Source organism: Carassius auratus, chromosome 43 (genome assembly GCF_003368295.1).
Source record: "Carassius auratus strain Wakin chromosome 43, ASM336829v1, whole genome shotgun sequence".
Taxonomy (NCBI): domain Eukaryota; kingdom Metazoa; phylum Chordata; class Actinopteri; order Cypriniformes; family Cyprinidae; genus Carassius; species Carassius auratus.
In genome coordinates this window covers 11002526-11029104 of record NC_039285.1, presented here as the reverse complement: position 1 = coordinate 11029104, position 26579 = coordinate 11002526, and the positions used below count along the sequence as shown (strand labels likewise).

Genomic DNA, 26579 nt, shown 5'->3' with positions numbered 1-26579 from the left:
TTAAATTTGAATAATAAATCAACTCTACTGTTCACTTTACATTAGGCCTATGGTAATTAGAATTTGCGGTTTTACTTTTTTAATACTTATTACTTATAAAAATATTTTCAAAATCAGATACTTTGTACATAAACGTAACATTTAAATGGACAGCTTTATTTTTCTTAAGAAATATATTGGTGTAGAATGGAATTGAATACTATTCACTGGCTGTTACCCCAGTAACCTCGTCTCCGTGGAAACGTAAACAACAAACACAGTGTGTAGTGTGTCGGATTTATTGCATGTAACGTTAACTGTTGGCTGTGGTGCTCAAAAATGTCACTTTCCGTTTCTTTTCATTTGTTTTCTTAAACATTTTGAATTAGAAATACTCGCTTGGCAATAAGTTTTCACTTTGTCGTGACTGTTTGTATCCCTGTTGAATCGTCTTTCTTATCAGCTGTTATCACTGAAGCTAAAAAAAAAATGGTAAGTTGTTTTTAAAATGAAACACTTAACGTTAATTAATGTCAGAAATTATGAACTATTCGCTTTGCAATTTGCATTGGGGTTCAGGATTTTTTTTTTAAGTCATGAAACTTTGCAACGCTATCTTATGTAAGCTATTTTACAAGGTGTGTGTGTGTGCGCGGGTGCGCAAATCATACAGCTACTCATTAGTTGTTCATGACATTTTTCCTCATCCTCAAAGATAATAAAGGAATCATTATATTAATTAAGATTCAAATGCCTCATTATTTTCAGCCTCAAAGTGCCACTTCCTCCTGTGGAAAGCAGTCGGGCAGCAGTGCTTTCACTCGCCGCTATCGCACTCGAGCCCTCACCTCTCATGTGGACGAGACCCTCTTTGGGACACTAAAACAGGTAGAAATAAGTATACTGCACAGTCGTAGACATTGAATGAAAAAAAAAAAATACGGAAGACTCAACTGTCTTCTCTCAACTTGTCTCAGCATTCTGCTGGGGATATGAAAGACGATCCTGAATGGGGGAGCGTGAGATCGAGGTCACGTTCTGCTCCTGCTCCCAAAGAGCCAAAGACAGAGACAGTGCGCATCATCACTAAAGACCTCATCAGGGACCTCAGGCAAGTAGACGCCAAAGGATTTTTGCTCTGTGGTTGCATATAGCTATCCTTATCAAAGAGCAGGTCATATGGTATCTTAAAGCGTCCTAATATTGTGTTGGAGTCCCTTACAAGAGGTTTAAATGCATCCAAGGTCAGAAAACGTTGTAATTTTCTCAGAATATAGTGAGAAATAAGTCTACTCTGCTCTGATCAGCTCAGGTCAGCTTGCCAAGCCTGTTCTGATTGGCACAGAGGAGTCCTTGGGCCTGTTACCTAGTGCTACCATTGACAAAACACATTTACATAAAACAGCACCAGCCTTAACTCGCTTGTCTCTCCCATATTAAGCCTATAACTGCTGCAGCAGCAAAATAAGTGGCAATTTCATTAAGATTATAAAGTCTGTGTGCTAATCTTTACACTAACTCTTTTATTATTAAACAAAGTAATCAGAACGTCAGTCTTAATTAATTGACACATTCTTAGGAAATAGTAGGTTCACAGCAAATTATCAAAACTACTCCTGTAAGACCGTAGTATTGTGCATTACCTGGAAACCTAAAGCTGCACTAGGTATACATCACATATTAGCACAAAACTTTTTTGAAAACGTGTTACCCAGTGACGTAAGAAGCAAAAGATTAGAAAATATAATGACTTTTTAAGGCGATTCAGTATTGACTCTCTTTTTCTGAGAGACTTTGTTACACACCTTTTTCCTACTTGTTACTTGTTTTTCCTATTTTGTGTTTTCAATGTTTGTAAGGGCACTATTTTTAAGATAATTCTTTGCTCTTGTTTTGTTGAACCAGAATCCCAAATGAGGACCCATCTGGGCAGTCTGTCATCCTCTCCTCGGCTGAGTTCAGGCGAATTGTGTTGGAATCTCATGTTACCAGTTTAGAAGAGAAGGCAGCTGTGCTGGAGTCCCAACGGCAAGCACGCGAGGAAGCCATGGTGAGTCATCTCTAAATAAATTTTTCCTTTTCTTGTTTGATCCATAAATTAATGCATGATAACTTCTGCAGTAGGTCTGTGCTGCAAAGCAGTATTGAAACAATCAACCTTCACACTAAATGTATGAATGCTATTTAGAGTTTTTCTTAACACTGATCAGCCACCTTATTAAAACCATAAAATGTATTATATTGTATTGTTTCAATGGAATCTGTCAAGGGGTGAGATATTGAGCAATCAACAGTCAGTTCTTGAATTTTATGTGAGAGGAACAGGGAAAATGGGCAAGCAACCGTCAAGGTCATAGATGCTCAAGGCACATTGATGTATGTGGGAAATGAAGACTAGCATGTCTGCACCAATCAAAGCTTAATGCCATGACCAAAGACAGTGTATTACAGTTTGCTCTGTATGGGGCTGCATAACTGCACATGATGACCCAAGTCCACCTCCAAAGAAACATTATAAAAGAGATCAAGGTCTTGCCTTGGGCCCTAAACTCCCCAGATCTCAATTTTATCGATGGGATTTGTGGACGCATAAAATGTGACATAATCCAAACGCAAATGCAAATCGCGCATTACCTTTTGCATTTTCGTTTAAGCAAACGCACAGTGTTTGCCAAATTTAAAATGGAAATGCAAAGTCCATTTGCAATTGTGTTTCACATATCTTACAAGCTGTGAGCCTGTCATATTTAAATAGCAATATTAATTACCACATTTGCCTTTTCACTCTCTCTGCACTGTGCATGTAAACTGCCAAAACTCAAATGGAATCTCAATTCCTTTTGCATTTGAATTTCCAACGTCTACACGGAAACCTGTCAATCAAGTGACAGGGGTGGGGCCATTTTATTCGGCGTGTTTGCATTGGGAAGTTACGTCACTCACAGTCGACGGTAATAAATAATTATTAATTAATTAGTGTGGACTTTGTCATCTAAATACTTAATAACCAATAAGGTTAAGGATGTGTCTTAAAAATTACTTCATCTTTTCTTTCACGTGAAGCTTACTTAAAAAAGATGTTTCCTGATATTGACACTTTCTGTTATTTTTGTAGTGCTGAACACGAATCTATTTCTCATCTCTTGTGGGAATGCACAAGAATTTTTGTATCTTCGATCATACTAAAATGTACCATGTTTTACTATGGTAAATATGAGTTATCGATAGTGTTTATAATTAAATCACAGTAGCCACAAATGTACAGTTGTCTGAGACGTTATGAAATGTTATTTAACATCATGAAACATAAAATGTAGTCAGTTGCCTGCTATGGTTTATTTTCATAATAGGTAAACACGGTAACATTTCCTTGATTCAGCAGCTGCACGATGTGCCTGTTTTGAATCGAGAGATCTGGAACAGATTCTGTGTAGACCGGTAGCTCGGTGGTTAGTGACACTTGCATGAGCAATGAATGAGCGATCATACTAATAACTTGTAATATTTACAATAATATCTGAATCATGCAATGAGCAAGTCTGCGTTCAGGTACAGTACACTGACTGAACTGCTGTGAAGAGAGAACTGAAGGTAAACAACGAGCAAAGCCAGATAACGAACGAAAGATTGACTCGTTCTCGAGTCAATCTTTATTCAGCATTGTCTACCCGGAAGAGAAGACAATATATTAATCAATATGTTAGTCTTAAGGTTATCTATGGGGCAAGTGTGCTCCAAAACAGTGACAAAATTAACATTTAGAATATATAAGCATTCAAAAGCTTGCAGTTTGTCACTTCTGCCAAAATGGCTAATTTCCTTTTTTTTTTTTTTTTTTTTTTTTTTACGTCACATCATACTTCATCTTCACATCATATCTTCTGACCAATCTAATGCTCTCTAGAGTCCAACCCGCCCAATGCACAATAAATAGACTCTGAAGCACCGACTTAGATTGGTCACTTGTTCACAGTGTAGTATTTTCTTTACGGTGAATGGCTCGTAGTGCACACTGTTGGGTGAATGATTCAGACAGTGTAAATAAGCTTTCGATTGGTGCAAATGAGGTCTGGTTTAATGCAAACCATGGCAGCACACATTCTGATGTGGACTTTGATTCTGGTCCAAATATCAGGTGCTGGTCAGCATATATTAAAAACTTTTACAACTACAGAGGCTTAGGATGATTATGCTAAAATTATGCTTAGCACTATTTTGTTTTACTAAGGGTTTCGTATTGAATCTAGGGGGTAATTTAATATACTGTGGCTTTACCAAGCTCAACGGACCTGACCTGAGCAGATATAAATAAATGCTATTTTTTTATTAATATTTTACCAGACATATTGCAGTGCACCTACACATACATATATGTATTAAAATTAGAGGTGGGCATAGATAATTTTTTTTAATCTAGATTAATCTCACTGTGATCTTGAAATTAATCTAGATTAATCTAGATTAAAATGGCTCATTCGAATTCTGCCGACGGCATTCAGAATATATGTGTTACCCAAATAAAATTGACAAACAGTAAGTCTTTGAGAAGGGGTTTATCAAGCTAGATGGTGCATTAGAACATCCGAGTCCGTGCTGCACCACATACGTAACGCACACGGAATGCATACGCACTGCAGACGGAGTATGTGTGAAAGAGGCGTGAGCAGGGCCATAGCTGGGGTCAGCGGGGCCCCGGTGAAGGTTGTACCAGTGGGCCCTGTTTGAAATTGTTTAATTTGAATGTTCGTAAACAGTTTTATTTGTATGTGCTATTTCACAATGTTTAAGTTTTTTTCAAGTTTGTAGGTGTCAAGGTACAGAAACCAAATAATTAAATGTAAAATAGCACTGGATAGTCTTCAATGTAAAAATTAAATATACAATCAAACCTACATTTATTCAGACACCTTCAACATTTATCACATTATTACAGTTTTGCTATATATATATATATATATATATATATATATATATATATATATATATATATATATGGTGTCTGAATAATTTTTGGTTTTACTGTTAAAACTAATTAATTCAGTCAAGAGCAGTGATTTTCATTTTCATTTTCTTGGATTAACATTACAGCAGCCAGTAACTAAATTAGGTGCGGTCACTTTAAGAGACGATGAACGCCTCCAATATAATACACATCCCATTTTATTCTTCAACATTTTTTTCTTCAACTGTTTACTTTCACTTAAGAAATAACTGAAAGTTTTTTCGAGCATAATTTCCAAGGTGGATATTTTGACATATTTTGTATGTATTTGTTGGCACAAGAGCAAAAAAGAAGCAAATTCGATGTTCAAGTGTTTTGAGACGCCTTTTTCTGCGTGAGCCCTGAACACCAGAACACCGCGAGTACTGAATTGGGCTCTTTCACATCTTTTTGTTTGTTCAAACTGCGATTTGTATTTGTTTGTTCTGGTTCAGGAGGGACTTCAAGGTGAACTTCGCAGAAGAGAGCTCGGTTCAGTGTCGCTGTCTGTGATATGCAGCTCTCTCTCACTCTGCACCGAACACAGCGCGCGAGTAACCAGCTACTCTGTTCAGCTTTTCCGCGTCTTGTGTTTGGATGCTTTAATGTTTAAATCGACAAGCGGTAAGGCTTAAAAAGACGTGTAAAAGAAGCTTTCATGACGATGCGCAGCAGTGGCCCGTCAACTGCCCTGAGCATATTTTTAGGCTGGCCTCAGCCAGTCGTTTATATAAAATATCAAGGTGAAAGTCATCATAGCTTGCTTAGTATAGACCCAGCTCCCAACCCAACTTTGAGAATAGATTAACGGCAATATTTTTTTTATCACCCGATAAGAGTCTCAGGTTAACGCAGCACATTAACACCGATAACGGCCCACCACTAATTAAAATATTTCATGTTTTAACCATATTTAAGCAGTGTTAATGAGGTAGTTAATGTGGTAGATATTCTAAACTTAAAACATTTAAAAATATCAAAATAAACACATGAAATGATATCACCTTATGTGGCTTGCGTCTGTGCTAAAAAGTTGTACTTGAACACACCAGAAAGACTACAGCCAATTAGCATTTCAGATAGAGAAACCAAAACTATAGGACTGCATACAAACTGTAAACAAATGCTTGTTTGTCACTTTGATTATCAGTTATGTTGATCAGGTTCTTCATTCCAGATGGCTCGTGTCGTCATGAAAATATTTACGCATTGTAATGCTCGAGTAGATGACGTAAAATTAGAAGAGCCTTTTTGTGGTGTCTTGACTTCTTTGCTTGCTTTCATCACTTTCACTTTTATTCTTGCGCTCTGACCTATTCGCTTAACTGAACATCTAATACTCTAATCGACAGCACCAAATGACACCGATTCAATATGATTAATGCTAATACTAGCATATTTTTTACTACTTCATACATTAAATAATGTTTACAGATTAACTTAATCTTCTAAACTTTTCTAAAATAATCAACACAACCACTGGTTTGCATGTTAACTTCCTTTATTTTCCTTTATTATCATTTACAGCATTGTTTATATTGTTTTTAATAGGCTATATATATTGCCCATATTTAAACTCATTTAACAAACAGTAAAACTAAAAATTAAACGTTAAACATTAGAGTTATTACGTGTTATTAAGCAGTCTCTGCTGTTCCCTATCTGTCGGTCACTACGAGTTATGTCGAACGACATATGGGGTCTCACTTGGGAGGCCAATCATCTCTGAATTTAAGAGAAAACGCCAATGAAATTTGGCTAGTGGATTAACATACCTGAGCCACTCCCCGTGCCAAAGGGTATAAATAGGGTGACAGGTGCATCCACTCATTAGATTTTTGCTTCGGAGCCGAGTGGTTGTATGAAAGCTGTTATACTCCACAAAGCCATTCATCTGCTGTGTCGGGAAGCTGTTCTGGTTGGCGGTACGGCGCAAACAGTGGTGTCCCTTTCAGCGATTCCCCAGGGCGCTTCAACTAAGAGAGCAGATTTCCTAAAAGAGCAAATTGTGGATGATTCGCGTCTTTTTCAAGACGCCGATTCGTCTGAGTCCTTCTGGATGCGGTCGTTTCCTGTTCTCTGTCAACGGCCACGTTCGTTGTCTTCTCTGTCTGGGCATTCAGCACGCTGAAGGCGCGTTTGTGGATGGTTCATGCACGCACTGCGTGTGTGACCATGGCAACGCTGTGATCGCATCTCCCCTTTCTTAAAGGGAAGGGAGCAGACCCCTCTGTCACTACCCATTCCGGTTTCTCTGTCTCGAGCAGAGGACCGCCGGCTAGTGTTCTGGGAGATTTGAAGGTGACAGTGAGAGCTTCTCCGCCGGGCCATGCCCCACGGACCTCTTACCCCTTCCGCAGTGTTTGTCCTGTGCGGCTGCTGGGTGATTTTGCAGGGCTGTTTTATGGCAGTCCCAACGGGTCATTCAATTTGCCGCCAGGGATCAGATGTCGATTGCAGCATCGGGGATGGGCTGTTGACCTCTGTGGATGAAGATTCGGCGGGGCTGCCCCCCTCGGGTGTTGTCGCCACTGCCGGATTGGACCCAGAGTTGACAGCCGTGCTTGCCCGGGCAGCTGTGAGCATCAGGATGGAGGTGAATGCACCGCCCAGCCCTGAGTGCTCATGGCTGTTTGATTTGTTCTCGGTGTAGAGCACGACTCACAACCGCGTTTTACTCTGGTTCCTTTCTTCCTGGATGTGCATGGGGAAGTGATGTAGTCGTGGATGGCCCCTTTTACGGCCGGAAGAAGCTCATTTCGTTCCTCTGTCCTCACTACCCTCAAAGGCGGGGCAGATAGGGGTGCATTGACATTCCCCAGCAGGAGAGTGCAATTGCGGTGCACTTGTGTCCGCAAAACGCCGCCACTGGGAGGGATAGTCCGCGCCTCTCACCCAAGGCCTGTAAGCTGTCGGCCGCCCTTGCTACCAAGGCTTACAGTGCTGCGGGCCAAGCTGTCTCTGCTTTGCATGCCATGGCTATCCTGCAAACCCAACAAGCCAAGGCTTTAACAAATGCACGAGGGTAGGACCAACCCGAGGTTGATTCAGGAGCTGCGCATGGCGACTGACCTCCCCCTTCCGGGTTACGGAAGTCGCAACGCAGTCCCTCAGGAAGGCGATGTCCACTCTGGTGGTCCAGTAGTGCCGTTTCAGGTTCAGCCTGGTCTGTATGAGAGACATTGACAAGTGCACTTTCTCGATGCGCCCATATCCCAGACTGTCCTGTGTGGCGACGCTGTCAGGGGCTGTTCCCAGTAGTTCCTGACAGAACGACAGCAGACTGAGGCCATACAGCACATCTCGCCACGACGTGATCCTCCGGTTGCCACCATTCTGTCGCAGGCAGTGCCTCAGCCTGCTCGTCGCCGTGGGCGCCCCCCTGCGTCCTCCACACCAGCTCCGCTCCGTGCTGAGAGTTCTTCGAGGCTGGCGCGTCAAGCCCCACGCAGGAGAGCGGCGCCCCCCGTGTCACTCCCGGCTGCGAAGTCCTACGAAGCCGACTAAGCGGCCCTGACTCGGGCAACTCGGAGATGTGGGAAACTGCTCTTCAGGAGCTGGCGAAGACAGCGAGACTCCTTCCCCCGGAGGAGGGCCGGGTGGACACTCTTCAGTTTATGTTTCTTCTGTTCCGCCGCTGACCTGATCGTTAGGTTCCTGAGGGGTGCCAGAAGGTTACATCCTCCTAGGCCACCCCTGATTCCCTCCTGGGACCTCTCTATTGTCCTGGCGTGACTTCACAGGGGTCCCTTTGAGCCGCTGGATTCAGTCGAGCTTCAGTTCCTGTCTCTCAAGACAGCACTCCTGGTCACGCTCACTTCCATCAAGAGGGTCGGGGACCTCCTAGCATTTTCGGTAAGTGAAGAGTGCCTTGTGTTCGGGCTGGCCTACTCTTACGTTGTCCTGAGACCCCGGCCGGGATATGTGCCCAAGGTTCCCACCACTCCCTTCCGAGACCAGGTGGTGAACCTGCAAGCGCTGCCCCTGGAGGAGGCAGATCCAGCCTTGGCATCGCTGTGTCCCGTAAGAGCGCTTTGCATATACGTGGACTGCACCCAGAGCTTTAGAAGCTCTGAGCAGCTCCTGGTCTGCTTTGGAGGTCAGCAGAAGGGGAAGGCTGTCTCTAAGCAGAGGTTGGCCCACTGGATAGTGGATGCCATCACCTTGGCTTACCATTCCCAAGGCGAGCCGTGCCCCCTGGGGGTGAGGGCCCACTCCACACAGAGTGTGGCCTCCTCCTATGCGCTGGTGCACGGCGCCTCTCTGGCAGACATCTGTCGAGCTGTGGGCTGGGCGACACCTAACACCTTTGCGAGGTTTTACAACCAAGCCTGCTGCGCCATTCCCCCTAACACGGAGATCTGAGCGCCTTTCTTCTCCCAGTAGAGTTCCCCGGTTGGCATAACGTACGTAACAGAGACGTTCTGTTTTCATCGTAACTGCGCTGTGACGCTCTGGTTCTCAAGCCCGAGCTGGAGTCGTGTTTGGCGGGGAACTGCTCATGCCTGAGGCTGCCCCCGTGAGTTTAGGAGAGAGGCGGGCATACAATACAATAATGTACAGTATTTTAATTGTAAAAACATAATGCTCAAGTTGAAGAAAGTGAAGAAAGTGTAGAAAGTTGAAGTTGAAGAAAGTGTACTTTTTAAAAAACACATCTTGAGAATCTCACATCATTTATAATTTTTTTTTTTTTATCCTTCCACTGCCCGCCTCAATGCAAAATTGTGTTCTGTGTGTATGTACCCAAAAATGTTCTTTGGCTGTCTTCCAAGCACTGCTATTTTCTTCAAGATATTTACATTTAGTTTTTGTCATTTTGTCAGGATGCTGCAGAGCAGAGAAAAGCACAGATGCGTCAGGCGGACCTGTCTCGACAAAAGAACCAGAACCTCAGTGAGCTCGAGGCAGAGGCAAGGGACCGGGCTCAGTACCTGTTGGAACGGGCCAACACCCTGAGAATGGAACAAGAGGATGAAGTCAAGAAGCTCAATGAGGTAGATAAGACTACAATGAAAAGCCAAACCATAGCTGCATCTCATTTCGGAGGCTGCAGCCTCCGGAAGTCACATTTGTTGCCACATACATTGAGGTGGTCTCATTTAAGAAATGAAAATCATGTTTAGGAAAGGTTTAGCCATGAGACCTCCTCAATGACATATGTGGCCAACAAATGTGACCTCTGGAGGACGCAGCCTCAGAAATGAGATGCAGTATATATCCTACTTACTGTAATGTTGCATACATGCAAATGTTGCCTTTGCCTTTCGTTGCCTGCAGTTAATTCAGGAAGTGCAGTGCCATGTTGTCCGGGACGTGCAGATACAGGAGAAGAAACTCAACAGTGCAGAGTGGTTGGAGGAAGAGAAGAGACTGGATGCCATGATGGAGGTGGAGCGTCGCCGGGCCTTAGAAACCCAGGAACAAATTGAACAGCTGCGAAAGCAGCAAAGGATAAAGTAAGAATCACGCTATGTATTTTATATACTCTAAATACAATGCTATGTTGCCTGTGGTTGATGTGTGGGTGTTATTGAAGTGGGAAGATGTGTATCCTGGACCAGATCCAGATGTGTCTGGAGGAGAAAATGCTACAGGATGAGTTGAAGGAGCAGGAGGGTCAACAGTTGTTGGAAAACATGGAGAGGATGCAGATGGAGGAGCTCAAAGTACATGCAATGAATCTCTAGATCAGTTTAAATTACCAATAGTTTAATAAAATAATTATAAATAGTAACTCACATAGATAAGTATGTGTGAGTTCATCTCTGTGTGTGATATTATCACAGGCCATTGAAAGGAGGAAGGAGGAGCAGAGGAATTTACTTCAAGAGATTCAGAAGATAAATGAAGAGAATTTGCTTGCTAAAGAGCAGAAAAAGGAAGAAGAGAGATTAGCAGATCTGCGAGCTGTAGAGTATACACGCAAGAAATTGGTAAGAAAAGTCTTTAATGGCTTTCTCTGTTCTTTCAACACCCACCACTGTAATCTTAAACTAGGCCTTTATAATCAGAGGCAGACTGTTCATGCATTTTTCATTTAAATCAGTTGAATCCATTTCTTTATAAAACATAAACATAAAATGAAAAAATAACATAATATAAATAATAATAATAATGAACATAATCTGTCTTCAAAAGTGGACATTCCCTGCATGAGGATAAGTGGACATTAATCTAGATAGAGAGGTGTATTGTTCATGTATGTTTAGGTCATGTGTAGAAAGGGACAGGGTGGTAAGAGTGCTGCCATTCTTTAGTTTGACGACATTATCGTAAGGTGGGGACCTGTAAGTGTAAAGCTAGTGTACATTGCCCTCTTCCAAATCAGATGTTTACATAAAACTATGACAGTTTTCAGACCTCTAAATGGTCTACTGACTTTTCACCACTTCCGAATTGGACGTGTACACAAAATGTAATTAAAATAATGGTTCTTTACTCTCTTGTGAATTGGAGTTTTATAGCAAACTTGTGCAACGCTTGGATCTCGTGCTGGATTCAGGTTTTAAACTGTGTCAACGTCGGCACTTTGCATGGATCTTGTGGCCATCTGTGTCAAGTTACGTTTTTTTTTTTATATTTCTGGTGAAACTGATGTTGTGAGGTGTCTTAATGTGAGCTTGAGTTGCACGGTGTGTAGTGTTTGTATGTTTGTCTATTAAGCACTGAGCACTGAGCTCTCTTGTTTATTATATGAATGAATGAACAGTTAAGCTGATGCAGTTCACAAATTCTTCTGCATAATTTTAATTATTAGGGACAGCAGATTATTTTTCAAATCAGTTATTTTCTCAGTATGAGCAAGTTTAAATTATATTTTGATAGGTTGTTCTTCTTGTTTAAGATTTAATGCACTAGCACTGCTGTAGTTTACATAAGAACACTCTGCAACAGCAGAATGTCACTACTTTAGAGAAAACTTAATCTTATGGAAATTATATGAATTTTGTTTTACCATTAATATATATAATCTGTGATTGCATTTTTGCAAATATACTGTCTGCCCAGATATGCATTCTATCAGTAACATTACAGTGACAGCACTAGGAACACACACGAGTGACTTGAAGTACAGAGGCAAATGACATGCAGAGACAGAGTCACTGGAAGAGTGTCATTTGGGATAAGGCCTATGAGAAAGAGCCATTTAGGATGAAACAAGGAGGACAGGTAGCAAGGGGGAAGTTACCCTCCACTTATTCACCATGATCAATTTAATTAATACTGAATATGTAAGAGTATATCAACACAAAAACAAATATCCACCAATATGTTTAAAGGGGGGGTGAAATGCTCGTTTTCACTCAATACCCTGTTAATCTTGAGTACCTATAGAGTAGTACTGCACCCTTCATAACTCCAAAAAGTCTTTATTTTTATTATATTTATAAGAGAAAGATAGTCTGTACCGATTTTTCCCGGAAAAACACGAGCGCCTAGAGGCGTGACGTGTGGGCGGAGCTAAAGAATCACGAGCGCCAGTAGGCTTTTGCGTTGAGAGCGTCTGGAAACTGTGACACAGATCCAGAAGCTGAAATTTAACAAGAGCAGCATCAGCAAAGGCGTCTCTATGTGGTATGTACTGAAACTGTATATATTTGCTTAGCGGTTTTGGAAAATGACTAAGTTCCACTTTTTTTTTTTTTTAAGCTGTACATGTGGAAACTGCAGTTTGATGACAACATCGCATGTTGTTTACTTGATGTGCTCACGCGCCGATAGCTAAGTTAACAACACGCGATATTTACACAGAGATATTTGAAGCAGTTTTACTCACCGCATGCGGTTCCAACACACGATCGTGACCCTTTTTCGTTGCGACTGCATTATCCTTAAGAAATAAACGATGTCCAAATCCATCGTCAAACTGGGCCTTTTTGTAAAACAAGCATCTTCGAAATGCAGGGAACAAACAAAAACACTTGCACAACTCCGTTGATGCTCTGTAAAAATAAACTCCATCCACTGGTCCCTTAATGCTGTTTCTCTTTAGGTAATCTGTGCAGGGTTGTCTTGCCCTGGCAACCAAAAACACACTTCTTTTGTGACTTTTCGCGACGCTCTCGCTCTGATCAGTGAATCGCTCTGATCAGTGAAATGTTTGTGCTCAGCCTCGCTATACGGGATATTAGGACCCATATAAGGAAATTCCGCTCCATCTAACGTCACACAGAGCCATACTCGAAAAAAACTTTCCGAAACTTGTGACAAACCGGAAGAGGTTTTTTTGGAACAAAAATACTCCTTCAAACGTACAACTTAATTTTTGAAACTTTGTCAATGTTTAGCATGGGAATCCAACTCTTTAACAGTGTAAAAAACTCAAAATGCATGAAATAGCATTTCACCCCCAACCCCCCCCCACTTTAAGAAACAAAAACCATAGTAGGCCTTCTAAAAAAAATGGTCATTTAAAAATTTACTTTAGAAATAATTATTCAGAAATAGTGTTTAAAGATAAACTCTTCAACACAAAGGAACTGATAATTCTTTACTTGCACAGATAGTTCTGATTAAAATACACTGCATCTGGCATCGTTTGTCAGTGATAGTGAAAAAGCGACTCTCGAGAGCAAAGTGGATCTGTTACAGGCGTGGAATAAAATGATTACTTGTTATGTATTTGTTAAAATATACATGACAGAATGGTTATTTTGCAGTTGCATTTCCCAAACTATTAGTTTTGTGGTAACTTTAATTAAGTGGGCCACTGAACCACATTCTGATCTACTGATTAATGTGAACAATGTTGGATTAATCAGATGAAGATGTGGAGACAAGCAAAATTAATTTAAAAGTTTCAAATGCCTGAAAACATAAGCAGATGAACTTAAATGTAGCTGCTCTATTTAAAGATGTCTATCAATGCAGGCAAGTGTCATTTGGTCAGTACTTGTCTTTTGAATATCTAGCGATTGTGCTGAAAGGTGATCCACACATTCTGTTTATTATTATTTACAGGCCTCCAAAATACTCTCCAGCCTTTGTTGAAGAGGTCACAGAAATGTTATCAATAATTTCCTGAGAGTTTGACTGTTTTGCAATTGCAGGGGATTTTAATATTCACATAGATAATGCAGAAAACAAAACTACAAAAGAAATGATAGCGGTTCTAAACACCTTTGACCTGATTCAGCATGTGCATGGAGCCACACACAAAGGTAGACACACTCTGGATCTAATCATCAGTAGGGGTCTAAACATTTCATCCATTGTTATTAAGGATGTAGCACTATCTGATCACTTCTGTATTTTCTTTGATATATTGATCTCTGCTACCACTGAATCTAGATCTGTCTCTGTCAGAAGAAGATGCATAAATGAGAACACAAGTGTACTATTTATGGAGGCTATATCTTTAACACCAAGCATTTCTGCAGACTCTGTTGATATTCTCCTTGATTCCTTCAACTCAAAAGTTAAGAATGTTATTGATGATATTGCACCAATAATAGTCAGTAAGAAAACAAACAGACAGAAATCAGTTTGGAGAAGATCAACAGCAGTTCAGACTATGAAAAGACAATGCAGAAAAGCCGAGCGGATGTGGAGGAAGACGAAACTTGAAATTCACTATAGCATCTATAAAGACATCCTTCATGCTTTTAATGTGAAACTAGCCACAGCTAGACAGAACTTCTTCTCAAACCTTATAAACAGTAACTTAAATAACACTCGTACTCTTTTTGCCACTGTTGAGAGACTGACAAACCCCCCAAGTCAGATTCCCACTGATATGCTATCAGACAGCAAATGCAATGAGTTTGCTTCTTTCTTTTCTGAGAAGATCATAAATATCAGGAAGGCGATTAGCACATCCTCAAGTAATGCAGAGGTCAGACAAATTCGGCCAAAATATCAAAAAGATACTATGTCTATTTTTGAAAAAATTGATCGCACAATTCTGGAAGACATAGTGCAGCAACTAAAATCATCAACCTGTTGTCTTGACACACTTCCCACATCTTTTTTCAAAAGTGTGCTTGACTGCTTGCCTATCACAGCTATGCTGATGATACCCAGATTTACCTAGCCTTATCTCCAAATGACTACAGCCCCATTGACTCCCTCTGCCAATGCATTGATGAAATTAATAATTGGATGTGCCAGAACTTTCTTCAGTTAAACAAGGAAAAAACTGAAGTCATTGCATTTGGAAACAAAGATGAAGTGTTCAAGGTGAATGCATACCTTGACTCTAGGGGTCAAACAACTAAAAATCAAGTCAGGAATCTTGGTGTGATTCTGGAGACAGACCTTAGTTTCAGTAGTCATGTCAAAGCAGTAACTAAATCAGCATACTATCATTTAAAAAACATTGCAAGAATTAGATGTTTTGTTTCCAGCCAAGACTTGGAGAAACTAGTACATGCCTTTATCACCAGCAGGGTGGACTATTGTAATGGGCTCCTCACTGGCCTTCCCAAAAAGAGCATTAGACAGCTGCAGCTCATCCAGAACGCTGCTGCCAGGATTCTGACTAGAACCAGAAAATCTGAGCATATCACACCAGTCCTCAGGTCCTTACACTGGCTTCCAGTTACATTTAGGATTGATTTTAAAGTACTTTTACTCGTATATAAGTCACTAAATGACCTAGGACCGAAATATATTGCAGATATGTTCACTGAATATAAACCTTAGGGTGTACTCACACTAGGCACGGTTGCCATGAACCGGGCCCGAGTACGATTGTCCCCCCTCCCCACTCCCCCTCTGGCCTGCAGTCACATATAGGATTTCAGCATTCGTGCCGGAGCACGCTTACGTCAATGTGGTGCGACGGTTTCGGGATAAACAGGAAGAGCGGCGCTCTCTGAGCACAATGGAGTGCATCACTCTGTTTTCTTTGTGGAAAATTTTGTGTTGTTTGGTCCACAGCCTGTTGTTAAACAGATGTGTCGCCTTAGTGGCGCGAAAATTTTCACGTAATCGTGCTGCTTGTATGAGGATGTTTGCAAGGTACCAGCTCAAGTGCAGCAAAGACTTTGCAGTTTTTGGTTTTTATGCGTTTTGCACCTCTGCCGTAGACCAAAGCGACCCTTTCCCTGCCATGTTGGTTTTGGAGCGTCGCAAAACCGTGACGCAAAGCGTCCTTTTCCGTGCTCCGGCACGGTTAGCGCTCACACTGCATGTGAACCGTGCCCGAGTCCAACTGAACCGTGCCCTGGCCATCCAATTGAGCCGCACCCGGGCACGATTCGGAGCACTCACACTAGTCAAACGAACCGCGCTTTGGTGGTCAAACGCACTCGGGCACGGTTCAAACTGGCAGTGTGAGTACACCCTAACAGAGCACTCAGATCATTAGGATCAAGTGAGTTAGAAATACCAAGGGTTCACACAAAACAAGGGGAGTCTGCCTTTAGTTACTATGCTGCCCGCAGTTGGAATCAGCTTCCAGAAGAGATCAGATGTGCTAAAACACTAGTCACATTTAAATCTAGACTCAAAACGCATCTTTTTAGGTGTGCATTTGTTGAATGAGCCCTGTGCAATGTCCGAACTGATTGCACTATATTTTCACTGTTTTATGTTTTATTATTGTTTTATTTTGTAAAATCATTTTCTAACTGTTTTTAAATGTTTTATTATTTTTCTTCCCGATTATTTTACTTTCTTTTATGTAAAGCACTTTGAATTACCATTGTGTACGAAATGTGCTATATTAATAAACTTGCCTTGCCTTGCCTTGCCCTAACCAACATAAACTTTTCCCATCAAAGCTGAAAATCCCCCTTAATCCCAGATGTGTTTGATGCACTCTAGGAACGAGAGGCAGAGTATGAAGCTGAGCAGATACGAATAAAGAAAGACAAAGAGAAGGAAGTGGCGCGACTGAGAGCTCTTCAAGAAAGGGACAGAGACCATAAAGCTGAGCAGGTAAATTCTCCTCATAAAACTTTACTTATGCATATAATGAGATGTATCCTCTTGTATACCCATGATGGTGTAATAGATTTATATTACAAATTTAATAAAGCTTATTTGTTTATGGCAATTAATACATGGGCAGAGAAATCTATTAATTTCTGGATTCAAATAAATGAGTTTTTCTCTGAACTGACAGGATGAGATCAGGGCACGGAGGAACCAAGAAGCGGCTGGAAGGGAATGGAGAAGAAAAGAGAAAGAGCAGACTTTGAGAAAGCTGGAAGTGGAAGAGAAGCTAAAGGCTACTCGTTTGGAGCAAGTGACTCATAAGGAGCACTTGCTGTCCATTGAAGCTGGACGAGAGAGAGCAGAGTTTGAGAGGGTCCTGAGGTATAAGCACCATCACATGTATCACATCCAATTAGCACTGCCGTACACAGGGTTTTAGAAACACAGAGGACCAAAAACTCGGCTTACTAGGGTGGCTAGTGTCACAATCATCTACTGTGTTGGAGCGAGGAACAAGTAGAAGAAGTAGTAAACAGTCTTTATATTCCAAGGGGAATACACAGGGTAGCCAGGAGACACACACATAGCACAGAGTTGAGGCTTGAGTTGACAACAAACAAAGGAGAATGGAACAGGTTAGAACTCAAATAGGGCAGATAACGAGGGGCAGACAGGTGAGGAAGATGAACTAATAATAAGACACCTGGAAACTATGAACACACAAAGGTTACAGGAACTGGAAAAAAAAATTATGTACAGTATGTGTGACACACAAGGGAAAACCCAAACATACATACAGTCCATATTCGCCCCCACCTAGGAAGGTGATCCTCGCACCATAGGAACAACATAGGGATGGACGGGTGGGAACTTGGGAGGAGGCTCAGGAAGAGGGTGGACATCGAGGAGGGGGCCGACAGAAAGAGTTGAGGGAGGTGACGACGGAGGGAGGAGCCAATGAGGAAACCGGAGGAGCGAGGGTGGATCAGATGGAGGGTGTAGCCAGGGAGATGACAGGAGGGACTTGGATCATGTGGCGCTAAGTGGGACCCAGGCCACAGCCACAATGATGACCCACAGTGGAGCAGACAGAGGGGGGAGCCATGGAGGAGGAAGGGCTGATGATTGCGGCAGAGCAGGTGGTGGAGGAGCCAGAGGGAGAAGCCATGGAGGAGGAAGTGATGATGATTGCGGCGGAGCAGGTGGTGGAGGTGCCAGAGGCAGAGTGCCGATGAGCCAGGGTGATGAGGAGGATCCAGAGGGAGCAGATGGCACCGCGACCAACGTGCAGGCAGGGATCCAGAAGGCTGCAGTGGAGCCGGAGCGACAGAGGATCGAGAAGGAGCCGAGTCAGAAAGAGCCTGAGGTGGAGTCACGTGGCGATGGATAGTCGACGACAGACCAAGGTGGAGCCAGAGGGACAAGGGAACCTGGTGGAGCCAATGTACTGATGGGCCACGGCAGAGAGAAGGGAGCTAGGAGCCATGGTGGAGGCGTTGGGTAAACAGGCCGTGGCAGAGCCTGGGTCTCAGAGGCTAGAGTTGGAGACTATGGATTCTGCAGCCATTGTGACGATGGAGGATGGCAGACCCAAGAAGCACACACCGTATCAATGGTGGGCTGAGGGCGAGCAGAAGGGCTGCCAGGCAACAGCAGTTGAGGAGAGGGTGGTTGGGCAGGCATTTGTGAGCCTCCGGGCTTAACTTAGGACCAGGAACTCTCTCAGGGCTGGATATGGGAACAGGAGCCTTCTCTTGGCTAGACATAGAAGCAGGAAATTTATCTGGGCTAAACTCAAGAACAAGAGCCCTTTCAGCCTTTCACATTCCCAGATCCATTAATTGCTCACCTTCAGCCATGATGCAGGAGGCGGAGCTCTTCTCTGCGCACTCACTGTCCATTAGACTCTCCCCTGTGGCCAGCTCTGTAGCCAACTCTCGCACCTGCTCTGACGTCACAGACTCGAGCTCTGAGGCAATTCCCAGCATTGTTGCTCTCTCAGGTGATTGCTTGACGGTCGCAGTGGGCTCTGGCTGTCCGTCATCGGTTGGCTTGGGCTTAAAGAGCAGGTCATATGGTATTTTAAAGTGTCCTAATATTGTGTTGGAGTCCCCAATAACAGGTTTCATTTTCTCAGAATATACATTTAATATTAGAGTCGTTTGCCAATGATTCCAAACTGATTCCAAATTAGTTTCCAGCAAGTTCAGAGAAAACCCCTCCTTTCCATAAGCCTACTCTGCTCTGATTGGACAGCTTGCCAAGCCTGTTGTGATTGGCACAGAGAGGAGTACTTGAGCCAGTTAGCCAGTGCTACCATTGACAAAACACCTTCACATAAAACAATGCGTTTACATGGACACTACTAATCCGATTGTAATAGGACTAGAATCACAATCAGAATAAAAAAGTCACATGTAAACATGTCAGTCGGATTTAATTGGCAAGATCCGACTAAAATTTCGATTGGATTGTAAGGGGTGGTTTATTCCTTTTGTAATCTGAGCAAGAGGACGTGTATTTTGTTTTTGGACCCACTTTATATTAAGTGGCCTTAACTACTATGTACTTACATTTTAATTAATAATTTAGTACAATTTTGTACTTATTGTGTACAAACATCATTTTACATTAATAATTTAGTATAATTTTGTACTTATTGTGTACAAACATCATTTTACATTGTACTTACATTAAAAAAAAACGACATGTAATTACATCTGTATTTAATTTCTGTAATTACATGTATAATTACACTGTTGACCCATACTTTACACCTTAACCCACCCTTAAACTTACCCATACCTCCAACCCTCTCCCTAACCTTACCCCTATCCCACCTCAATAGCAGCAAGTGTTTTACAATACAATATGAACACAATAAGTACATTGTACTTATATTTTTATGTAAGTACATAGTATTTAAGGCCACTTAATATAAAGTGGGACCTTGTTTTTGTTTTGTTTGTGACGTGTTTACTTTATCAGATCGAAAATCGAAACCGGAAAGTACTAAGCATGCGCGGTGACGTAGAACTAGTGTAATGACGTATGACGTGTGGTACGAGGTGTTCATCCAGCCGAAAAAAAAGTGTCATGAATAAGTGTCCTGTCATTATAAAACTCCCCTTTCATTTAACGTTTGTGAAGTGGAACAGTCCCAGGTCCCACCATTCCTTGTTTTGGACTCTCATCAACAGATGACTAGTTTTGGGTGCAGGAAGGGGCACTATTACAAGTGCTTTTTTTTTTTTTTAAGTAACGTTAAGCAGCACAACAGTTCATGTGCTGGTCAACGTCTAATTAGGACCAGAAGTAGATAAATATCATGTGTGCTTTTAAAACAGTATGCGACAGCAGCTGTAAACTCTGTATATTCATGCAGTGTGCACATGTCAAAAGAGTAAATACGATCAGAAAAGACATAATCTTGTGACATAATCACGCATATCAACCCAATCACTTTATTTAGCGTTCATGTAAACACTACGTTCGGATTCGTCAATCAGAATGAATTAATTCCGATGGAAGCAAAAGTGTCCATGTAAATGCACCGACAGAAACCTGGCAGTAATTAAAGAAAAAGGTACCCCTACCAAGTATTGAGTACATGTACAGTAAATGAACGTACTTTCCAGAAGTCCACCAATTCACAAACATTTTTTTATTATTATCATTATTATTGGTCTTATGAAGTATTCCAATTTGTTGAGAGGTGAATTGGTGGGTTGTTGTTAAATGTGCGCCAAAATCATCACAATTAAAATAACCAAAGACTTAAACTACTTCAGTCTGTGTGCATTTAATTTATTTCATACACGGGTTTCACAATTTGAGCAGAATTACTGAAATAAATTAACTTTTCCACAACATTATTTAATTAAAATAAATTTAATTTATTGAGATGCACCTGTATGCTTTACCTGGAAACCTAAAGCTACACTAGGTATACATCACATATTAGCACAAAAATCTGATATTTTGAGCACTCATTTGAAGATGTACACGTAACTTATCAATCGTACGTCTTACAGGTTGTGGTTCGGAGAGCTTGTTGGTCCAAATTAAGAAGATTACAATTTGGATTGAATCATATTTCTATAGTATCCTTGAACAAAGCATCTTCTCAAAATTATGTAAACAGACTAATAGTGTAATGTGTTTGTGGGCAGGTCAGACTGTTTGTATTTTGGAGGCAGGCGGGGATTATGCAAATGTGTCACCCAGTGACATTCTCCAGTAACAGGCAAAAGATTAGAAAATATAATGACTCGTTAAGGTGACTCAGAGTCAACTCACTCTTTTGATAGACAATATCTTTATTTAAAATGCATTTTTGATTAACATCTTTGAAGATTGTTTTCATGTAAGGATAACTACATTATAAACAGCAAAAGAGATCTTTTCAAAAACCCATATCACCTGCTCTTTAAGCTCCACGCAGCGGGGAGATAGTGGACTGGGCTCTGGATCTGGCTGTGTTCTGGGTCAAAGATAGACTCTCTCCAGACACCGGATGCTAGCTTCTCTCCAGCTTAGTCCGGTGGTGTGTGGGAGATCGTTGAGACAGTGGTAATTTGCCTGGATCCAGGGAGTTCAGCTCAGCATTGTCAAGCACCGTTTAAACAGTATGCTGGCTGAACTCAACCACATACTCCAACAGGGAAAGGTCCTTGCGGGCTAGGACAGTGAACTTGGCAGAGAGGGGATCTATGGGAAACACAGGGAAAAACAGAAAACAAACACTTTAAAAAAAAAACACAAAACAAACAAAGGGGAAGACATAAAATAAACTATTTTAAAGGTCTGGTATTCTGTCACAATCGCCTATTGGGGTTGATGCAAGGAACAAGGAGAAGAGGAGTTAACACCAAAAGAGTCTTTAATATTCCGACAAGTGGAACACACAAGATAGCCAGAGTTGACGTTTAATACCAGACAAGGGAGAATTAGAACTCAAATAAGACAGATAACGAGGGGCAGACAGGTGATGAACTAATAATGAGACGTCAGACACAAGGGAAAAGTCCATATGTGTGACAGTTAGTGGGTACAGGGGCATGAAAATGTTTATCCACCTCATCTGTATACATGCATTACATTTTTGTAATGAAGAAAAAATTAATAGGCAAATGATAACAGAATGAAAACAGCATTTTCTTTTTTATGTGATCCCTTCAAATTTTGTGCGGAGACCAAGCATTGACATATGAATGTACAACATTTGCACTTGGGGCTTTCTTGACAAAAATAGAAAAATAAAGAAATAAGGTATTAGACTAATAGAGAAAAGGGGTTAAAGAATACACTATATAGTAAAATAATGCATTTGCTGAATATACTGTACTTTTATTTTAATAATCTCAATAACTATACTAATCACAACCTATAAACCCAACTTTCAAAGCTACACATTTTAACATGTTCAAGATTAGGTCTGAGTATGAAGAGGGAAATTACTGAAAGGCTGTAAGGAAACTTTAGCATAAAGTTAGCATACAATTTCACAATATGTACAAAATCATTCTCAATCTTTTGCCTTGTTTGCTGAAAACAGTTGAGTATCCCTTGATATTACTGTTGGTTGTTAAATATTGAGGGCAGCTGTGGCCTAATGGTTAGAGACTTGGACTAGTTACCCGAATGTTGTCGGTTCGAGTCTCGGTGGTGGCAGGAGTTGTAGGTGGGTGGGAATGAACCGTGCTCTCTTCCACCCTCAATACCATTGGCTGAAGTACCCTTGAGCAAGGCACTGAACCCCCAGTTGCTCCCTGGGCACTGGATATATAGCTGCTCAGTGCTCCGGTTGTGTGTTCAATTCTCACTGCTGTGTGTGTGTGTGTGTGTGTGCGCACTTGGATGGGTTAAATGCAGAGCACCAATTCCGAGTATGGGTTACCATGCTTGGCAAATGTCACGACTTTCACTTTCATATTTTTATTGTAATAGTTGTTGAATATTAAATGTATAATGTAATTATGTAATGTTAGATCATGCCTCCACGTCAGCCCCAGATGCCAGATCCTGTCAAAATTTTTTTTTTATTATTATTAATCATCAAAGTTGTCTAATTCCTGAAGTCCTGTCTGCATCATTAGATCCTTCAGTAAACAGTATATGTTTAATTTGCATACATCTCACTTTTTTACAAACTTGTAAAGTGTGAAATAATGCAGTGTTAGAATGTTACGGTTAGATGCTTAGTAAGACATAGGGAATTTTTTTTTTTTTTTTTTTTTATGTAAAATGATTATTGTGCTATATAATATGCATTACAAAACCCAGTTAGTCAACCTTAAAATGAAAAATTTCTTCAGTTAGTAAATTAATAAACAATCAGAATATTTTAACTGGAAGAAGGCAGAATGGACAAAGATAACATGGAAGATTGCATGCTGTACACTCCTTTTCCAGAGCACAACAGGAGCTCATTGAGAAAGAACGAGAAAGAGAGAGGCAACGGCATCAACAAATCCAAAGGCATGCTGAGGCCGTGAGGCAGCAGGTACGAGAGAGAGAGATGCAGGCCATCACCCAGCGAAGAGAGCTGTTCCGAGAGGGGGAGCGGCTGGAAGAGGAGGCACGCAATCGCAGAGCACGATTGGATGAGATTAAAGAAAAGAAGCTGATGGAACTCAAGTATGTCCTTACAGTAAAGTAGACAGTAAAGAAATATGCTGAAAATTACTTCACTTTAAAAAAAAAACAATGAAAGAAATTATCAATCACATACAGGACAGGAAACACACTGGCCTAAGAAGTGATTAAAATATATTAATTCCATTGCATTAGCTTAGAGCTTAGATTCTCTGCCCAAGCCTGAGCTCGGCCAATATTTCTCGCCAACGTCCTCGGGCCAGGTCGGGCCCTTGATAAAGCACGTCACGTGTCATGCGCAGCGTCTCGTCCACTCGCAGTCTCGAATGCGTGACGCATCACACCTGCTGTGCGTGCTGTACTATTCAGTAAATTAAGTGCAACATTGAACCAGGCGGCAAGAAAGTCGACCGGAAGTTGAAGTCGGCCGGGTGCTGCCATCTTGTAGCAGATCTTCACTTGCGTTAGCATCTCATTGACTTCCCATTCATTTTGACGTCATTTTGACAGCATATAACTTTACATCTGAGGCGTTTAAAGACTCCATTTGTCCATTATTTATTTCTAAAGATACACGACAATGTATGAAGGGCTCCATTACCTTCTTTGTTACATTATGGCCCCGTAGAAACAGTTTTTGTAAAAATAGGCTAATGATTGCGTCATAACCACTTGACTCTCTGTCGCATTACCGTACAGACAGGAGGAGAATCTCGCAGGTAATTAACTTAATATGGCGTACTGGCGTTACGTTTTAAGATACTATACAAAATAATTAATCAGAATACTTACTCCTGCTCACTCACGCCAAAGAACTCCCCGCTCAAGCTCGCTGTCTGCAAGATTAACGATGGCAGTTTGCACGCACAGCTACTAGAAGATTTACATCTGTCAGACAGGTCGCTGACGTCATGAAGCTTAGTTTGAGTCTGCGCGTCAGAAATGGAAGTGCAAAAAATAGCTAAAAATGGGCTTCACTTGTGCTCTACTATGCAGCTCCCCCGTAGCCTAAATGACCTAGCACAGCAGCAACTGCGGTAAAAAAAATAAATAAACATCTGGCGCCGCCCCTATTAAAAATGGTTGGGTTTAAATCGGGCTCGGGCTCATAATTACAGTGAACGTGTCGGGCCGGGCCAGGCCGGGCTCGGACACAACGTGCTCGGGCTCGGGTAGGGTCGGGCTTGATTTGTTGGACCCGATCTAAACTCTACATTAGCTACAAAATATCATACCAAGTGGCATTCAGAGCTGTTGTAATGGGTTTGCAAGTGAGAACAATTCTAATGCCTTTTAGAATATTCTTTTAGTAATTCAATCTGTGGTCCCCTATATGCGATCCCGATGGGGAAACAAAGACAAATCCACTTGCTTTACAAAAGAGGAAGGGTAGTGTGTTTGCTCTATATTTATGCCATTTTGTTTTTTTTATGTAACCGCAATGACATTCATGTTGTAGGAATTTATGATAGAGGTCATGTGAAAGGGAAACAGAGACTCTTTCTGAGAAAAAGTTTCTTGTATACTTGATTCATGCACTGTCAACTCATATCCTTAGTTCCCAGATGTATTTTTTTATGGTCATTCAATAGTCACATCAATCTTATTACATTATTAACACAAACACTTTTCCACTTTTGACCACAGGGCAGCTGGGCTATCAGACAAGTACTACAAGGATGTGGAGCGTAAGGTTCGAGCCCTTCCAGCGGTTTAAACTGATGAATATAAGAAATGGAGGAGATTCTCTAAATAAACAAATGTGGCCTGACATATAAAACTGTAAAAATATTTTTTGCCAGTGGATTTATGGAAAATATTGCATTATCACTTATGGAAAGAATATAACAAATTAAAGGTTAAACAAAATATGTCAAGGAATCTGTGGCTGCATGACTCAGTATAACTCATTATATTAGTGCTTACTGTATCACAGAAATAATATACTCTACAAGAAAATATATGTGCAAACTGATTGTAATATTTTTGGAAAGTTAATTGCATGTTAACTGTAACTAGCTGGGAAACAATAGTTGGAGTTATATTGCATTACATACTAAATATTTATAATTGTTATAATTGCAATGAAAGACAATGTAATGTCATCATTATCTTCACCTAAAATGTTACCATGAAATTAAGAAGCTAGGCAGCGACAACAGGAATATCTTAATATGTTGGTGTTGTGTATGTGTGTGTTCCCTTTTTGCTCTTAACTTTATAAAACTTGCTGTCTCTTCTTTAAATGCTGCAGATAGTCTACATCTATGTAACACATCTACTGTAAAGAATATTTTTACCTATGCAAGTTATTTAAACTTCATATAAAATCCATGACATAAATATGTATAATATATCAAATATAACAACATTTGAATTATTCTCTTTATATCTTAACTTGAGCTAAGACTTGCCATGGGAGAGTAGCTGGGGGCAGCTGTTGCCTTATGGTTAGAGAGCTGGACTTGTAACCCGAAGGTCACAGGTTTGAGTCTCGGTGGTGGCAGGAGTTGTAGGTTGGGGGAGTGAATGAACAGTGCCCTCTTCCACCCCCAGTACCCATGACTGAAGTGCCCTTGAGCAAGGCACTGAACCCCCAGCTGCCCTTACGAAAGGAAAATATATTTACCAATATATTTCTTAAAATATATAGTGATATATTGTAATATATTATTTTCCCTTTTTATTTTCTAAGATATGATATATTTGAATACATTTAATAATATATTGATGATACATATATTATATAATATATTGCAAAATATACAAATGATTGCCGCTTTCAATTTATTGCAATATATTGGAAAAAAATGTATATTAAATCCCATATATAAGAATATATGCCTAATATATTACATTATATTTTCCAATATACTGCAATATATTTTTGGTTCATAAGGGTGCTCCCCGGGCGCTGGATCTATAGCTGCCCACAATGGGGGTGTGTTAATGGAGTGTTCTCTTCTCACTGCTGTGTGTGTGCACTTGGATGGGTTAAATGCAGAGCACCAATTCTGAGTATGGGTTACTATGCTTGGCAAATGTCACAACTTTCACTTCACCCTGGGTCATATTACATTAACTATCAAATTACCTTGAAGTGACCATCGCATGTACCCTTCACTTACAGACTTGT

At 41.0% G+C, this 26579-nt stretch overlaps 1 protein-coding gene across 1 annotated transcript; it reads left to right on the top strand.

Moving 5' to 3' along the window:
- The first annotated feature begins 369 nt into the window (after nucleotides 1–369).
- cfap45 (cilia and flagella associated protein 45) lies at nucleotides 370–25791 on the top strand. Its single transcript, XM_026231033.1, has 12 exons — nucleotides 370–471; nucleotides 748–867; nucleotides 957–1090; nucleotides 1885–2029; nucleotides 9787–9957; nucleotides 10241–10419; nucleotides 10500–10629; nucleotides 10750–10896; nucleotides 16733–16846; nucleotides 17034–17227; nucleotides 23261–23485; nucleotides 25091–25791. The coding sequence occupies exons 1-12, from the start codon at nucleotides 469–471 to the stop codon at nucleotides 25158–25160; spliced, it is 1632 nt and encodes a 543-aa protein (XP_026086818.1). The 5' UTR covers nucleotides 370–468; the 3' UTR covers nucleotides 25161–25791.
- Nucleotides 25792–26579: the final 788 nt, after the last annotated feature.

What these genes read in the sequence shown, in the direction of transcription:
- cfap45 (XM_026231033.1), top strand. An exon ending in GACCTCATCAGGGACCTCAG is followed by an intron (nt 1,091 to 1,884) that starts GCAAGTAGACGC and finishes TTGTTGAACCAG; the next exon opens with AATCCCAAATGAGGACCCAT. An exon ending in GAGACCATAAAGCTGAGCAG is followed by an intron (nt 16,847 to 17,033) that starts GTAAATTCTCCT and finishes CTGAACTGACAG; the next exon opens with GATGAGATCAGGGCACGGAG.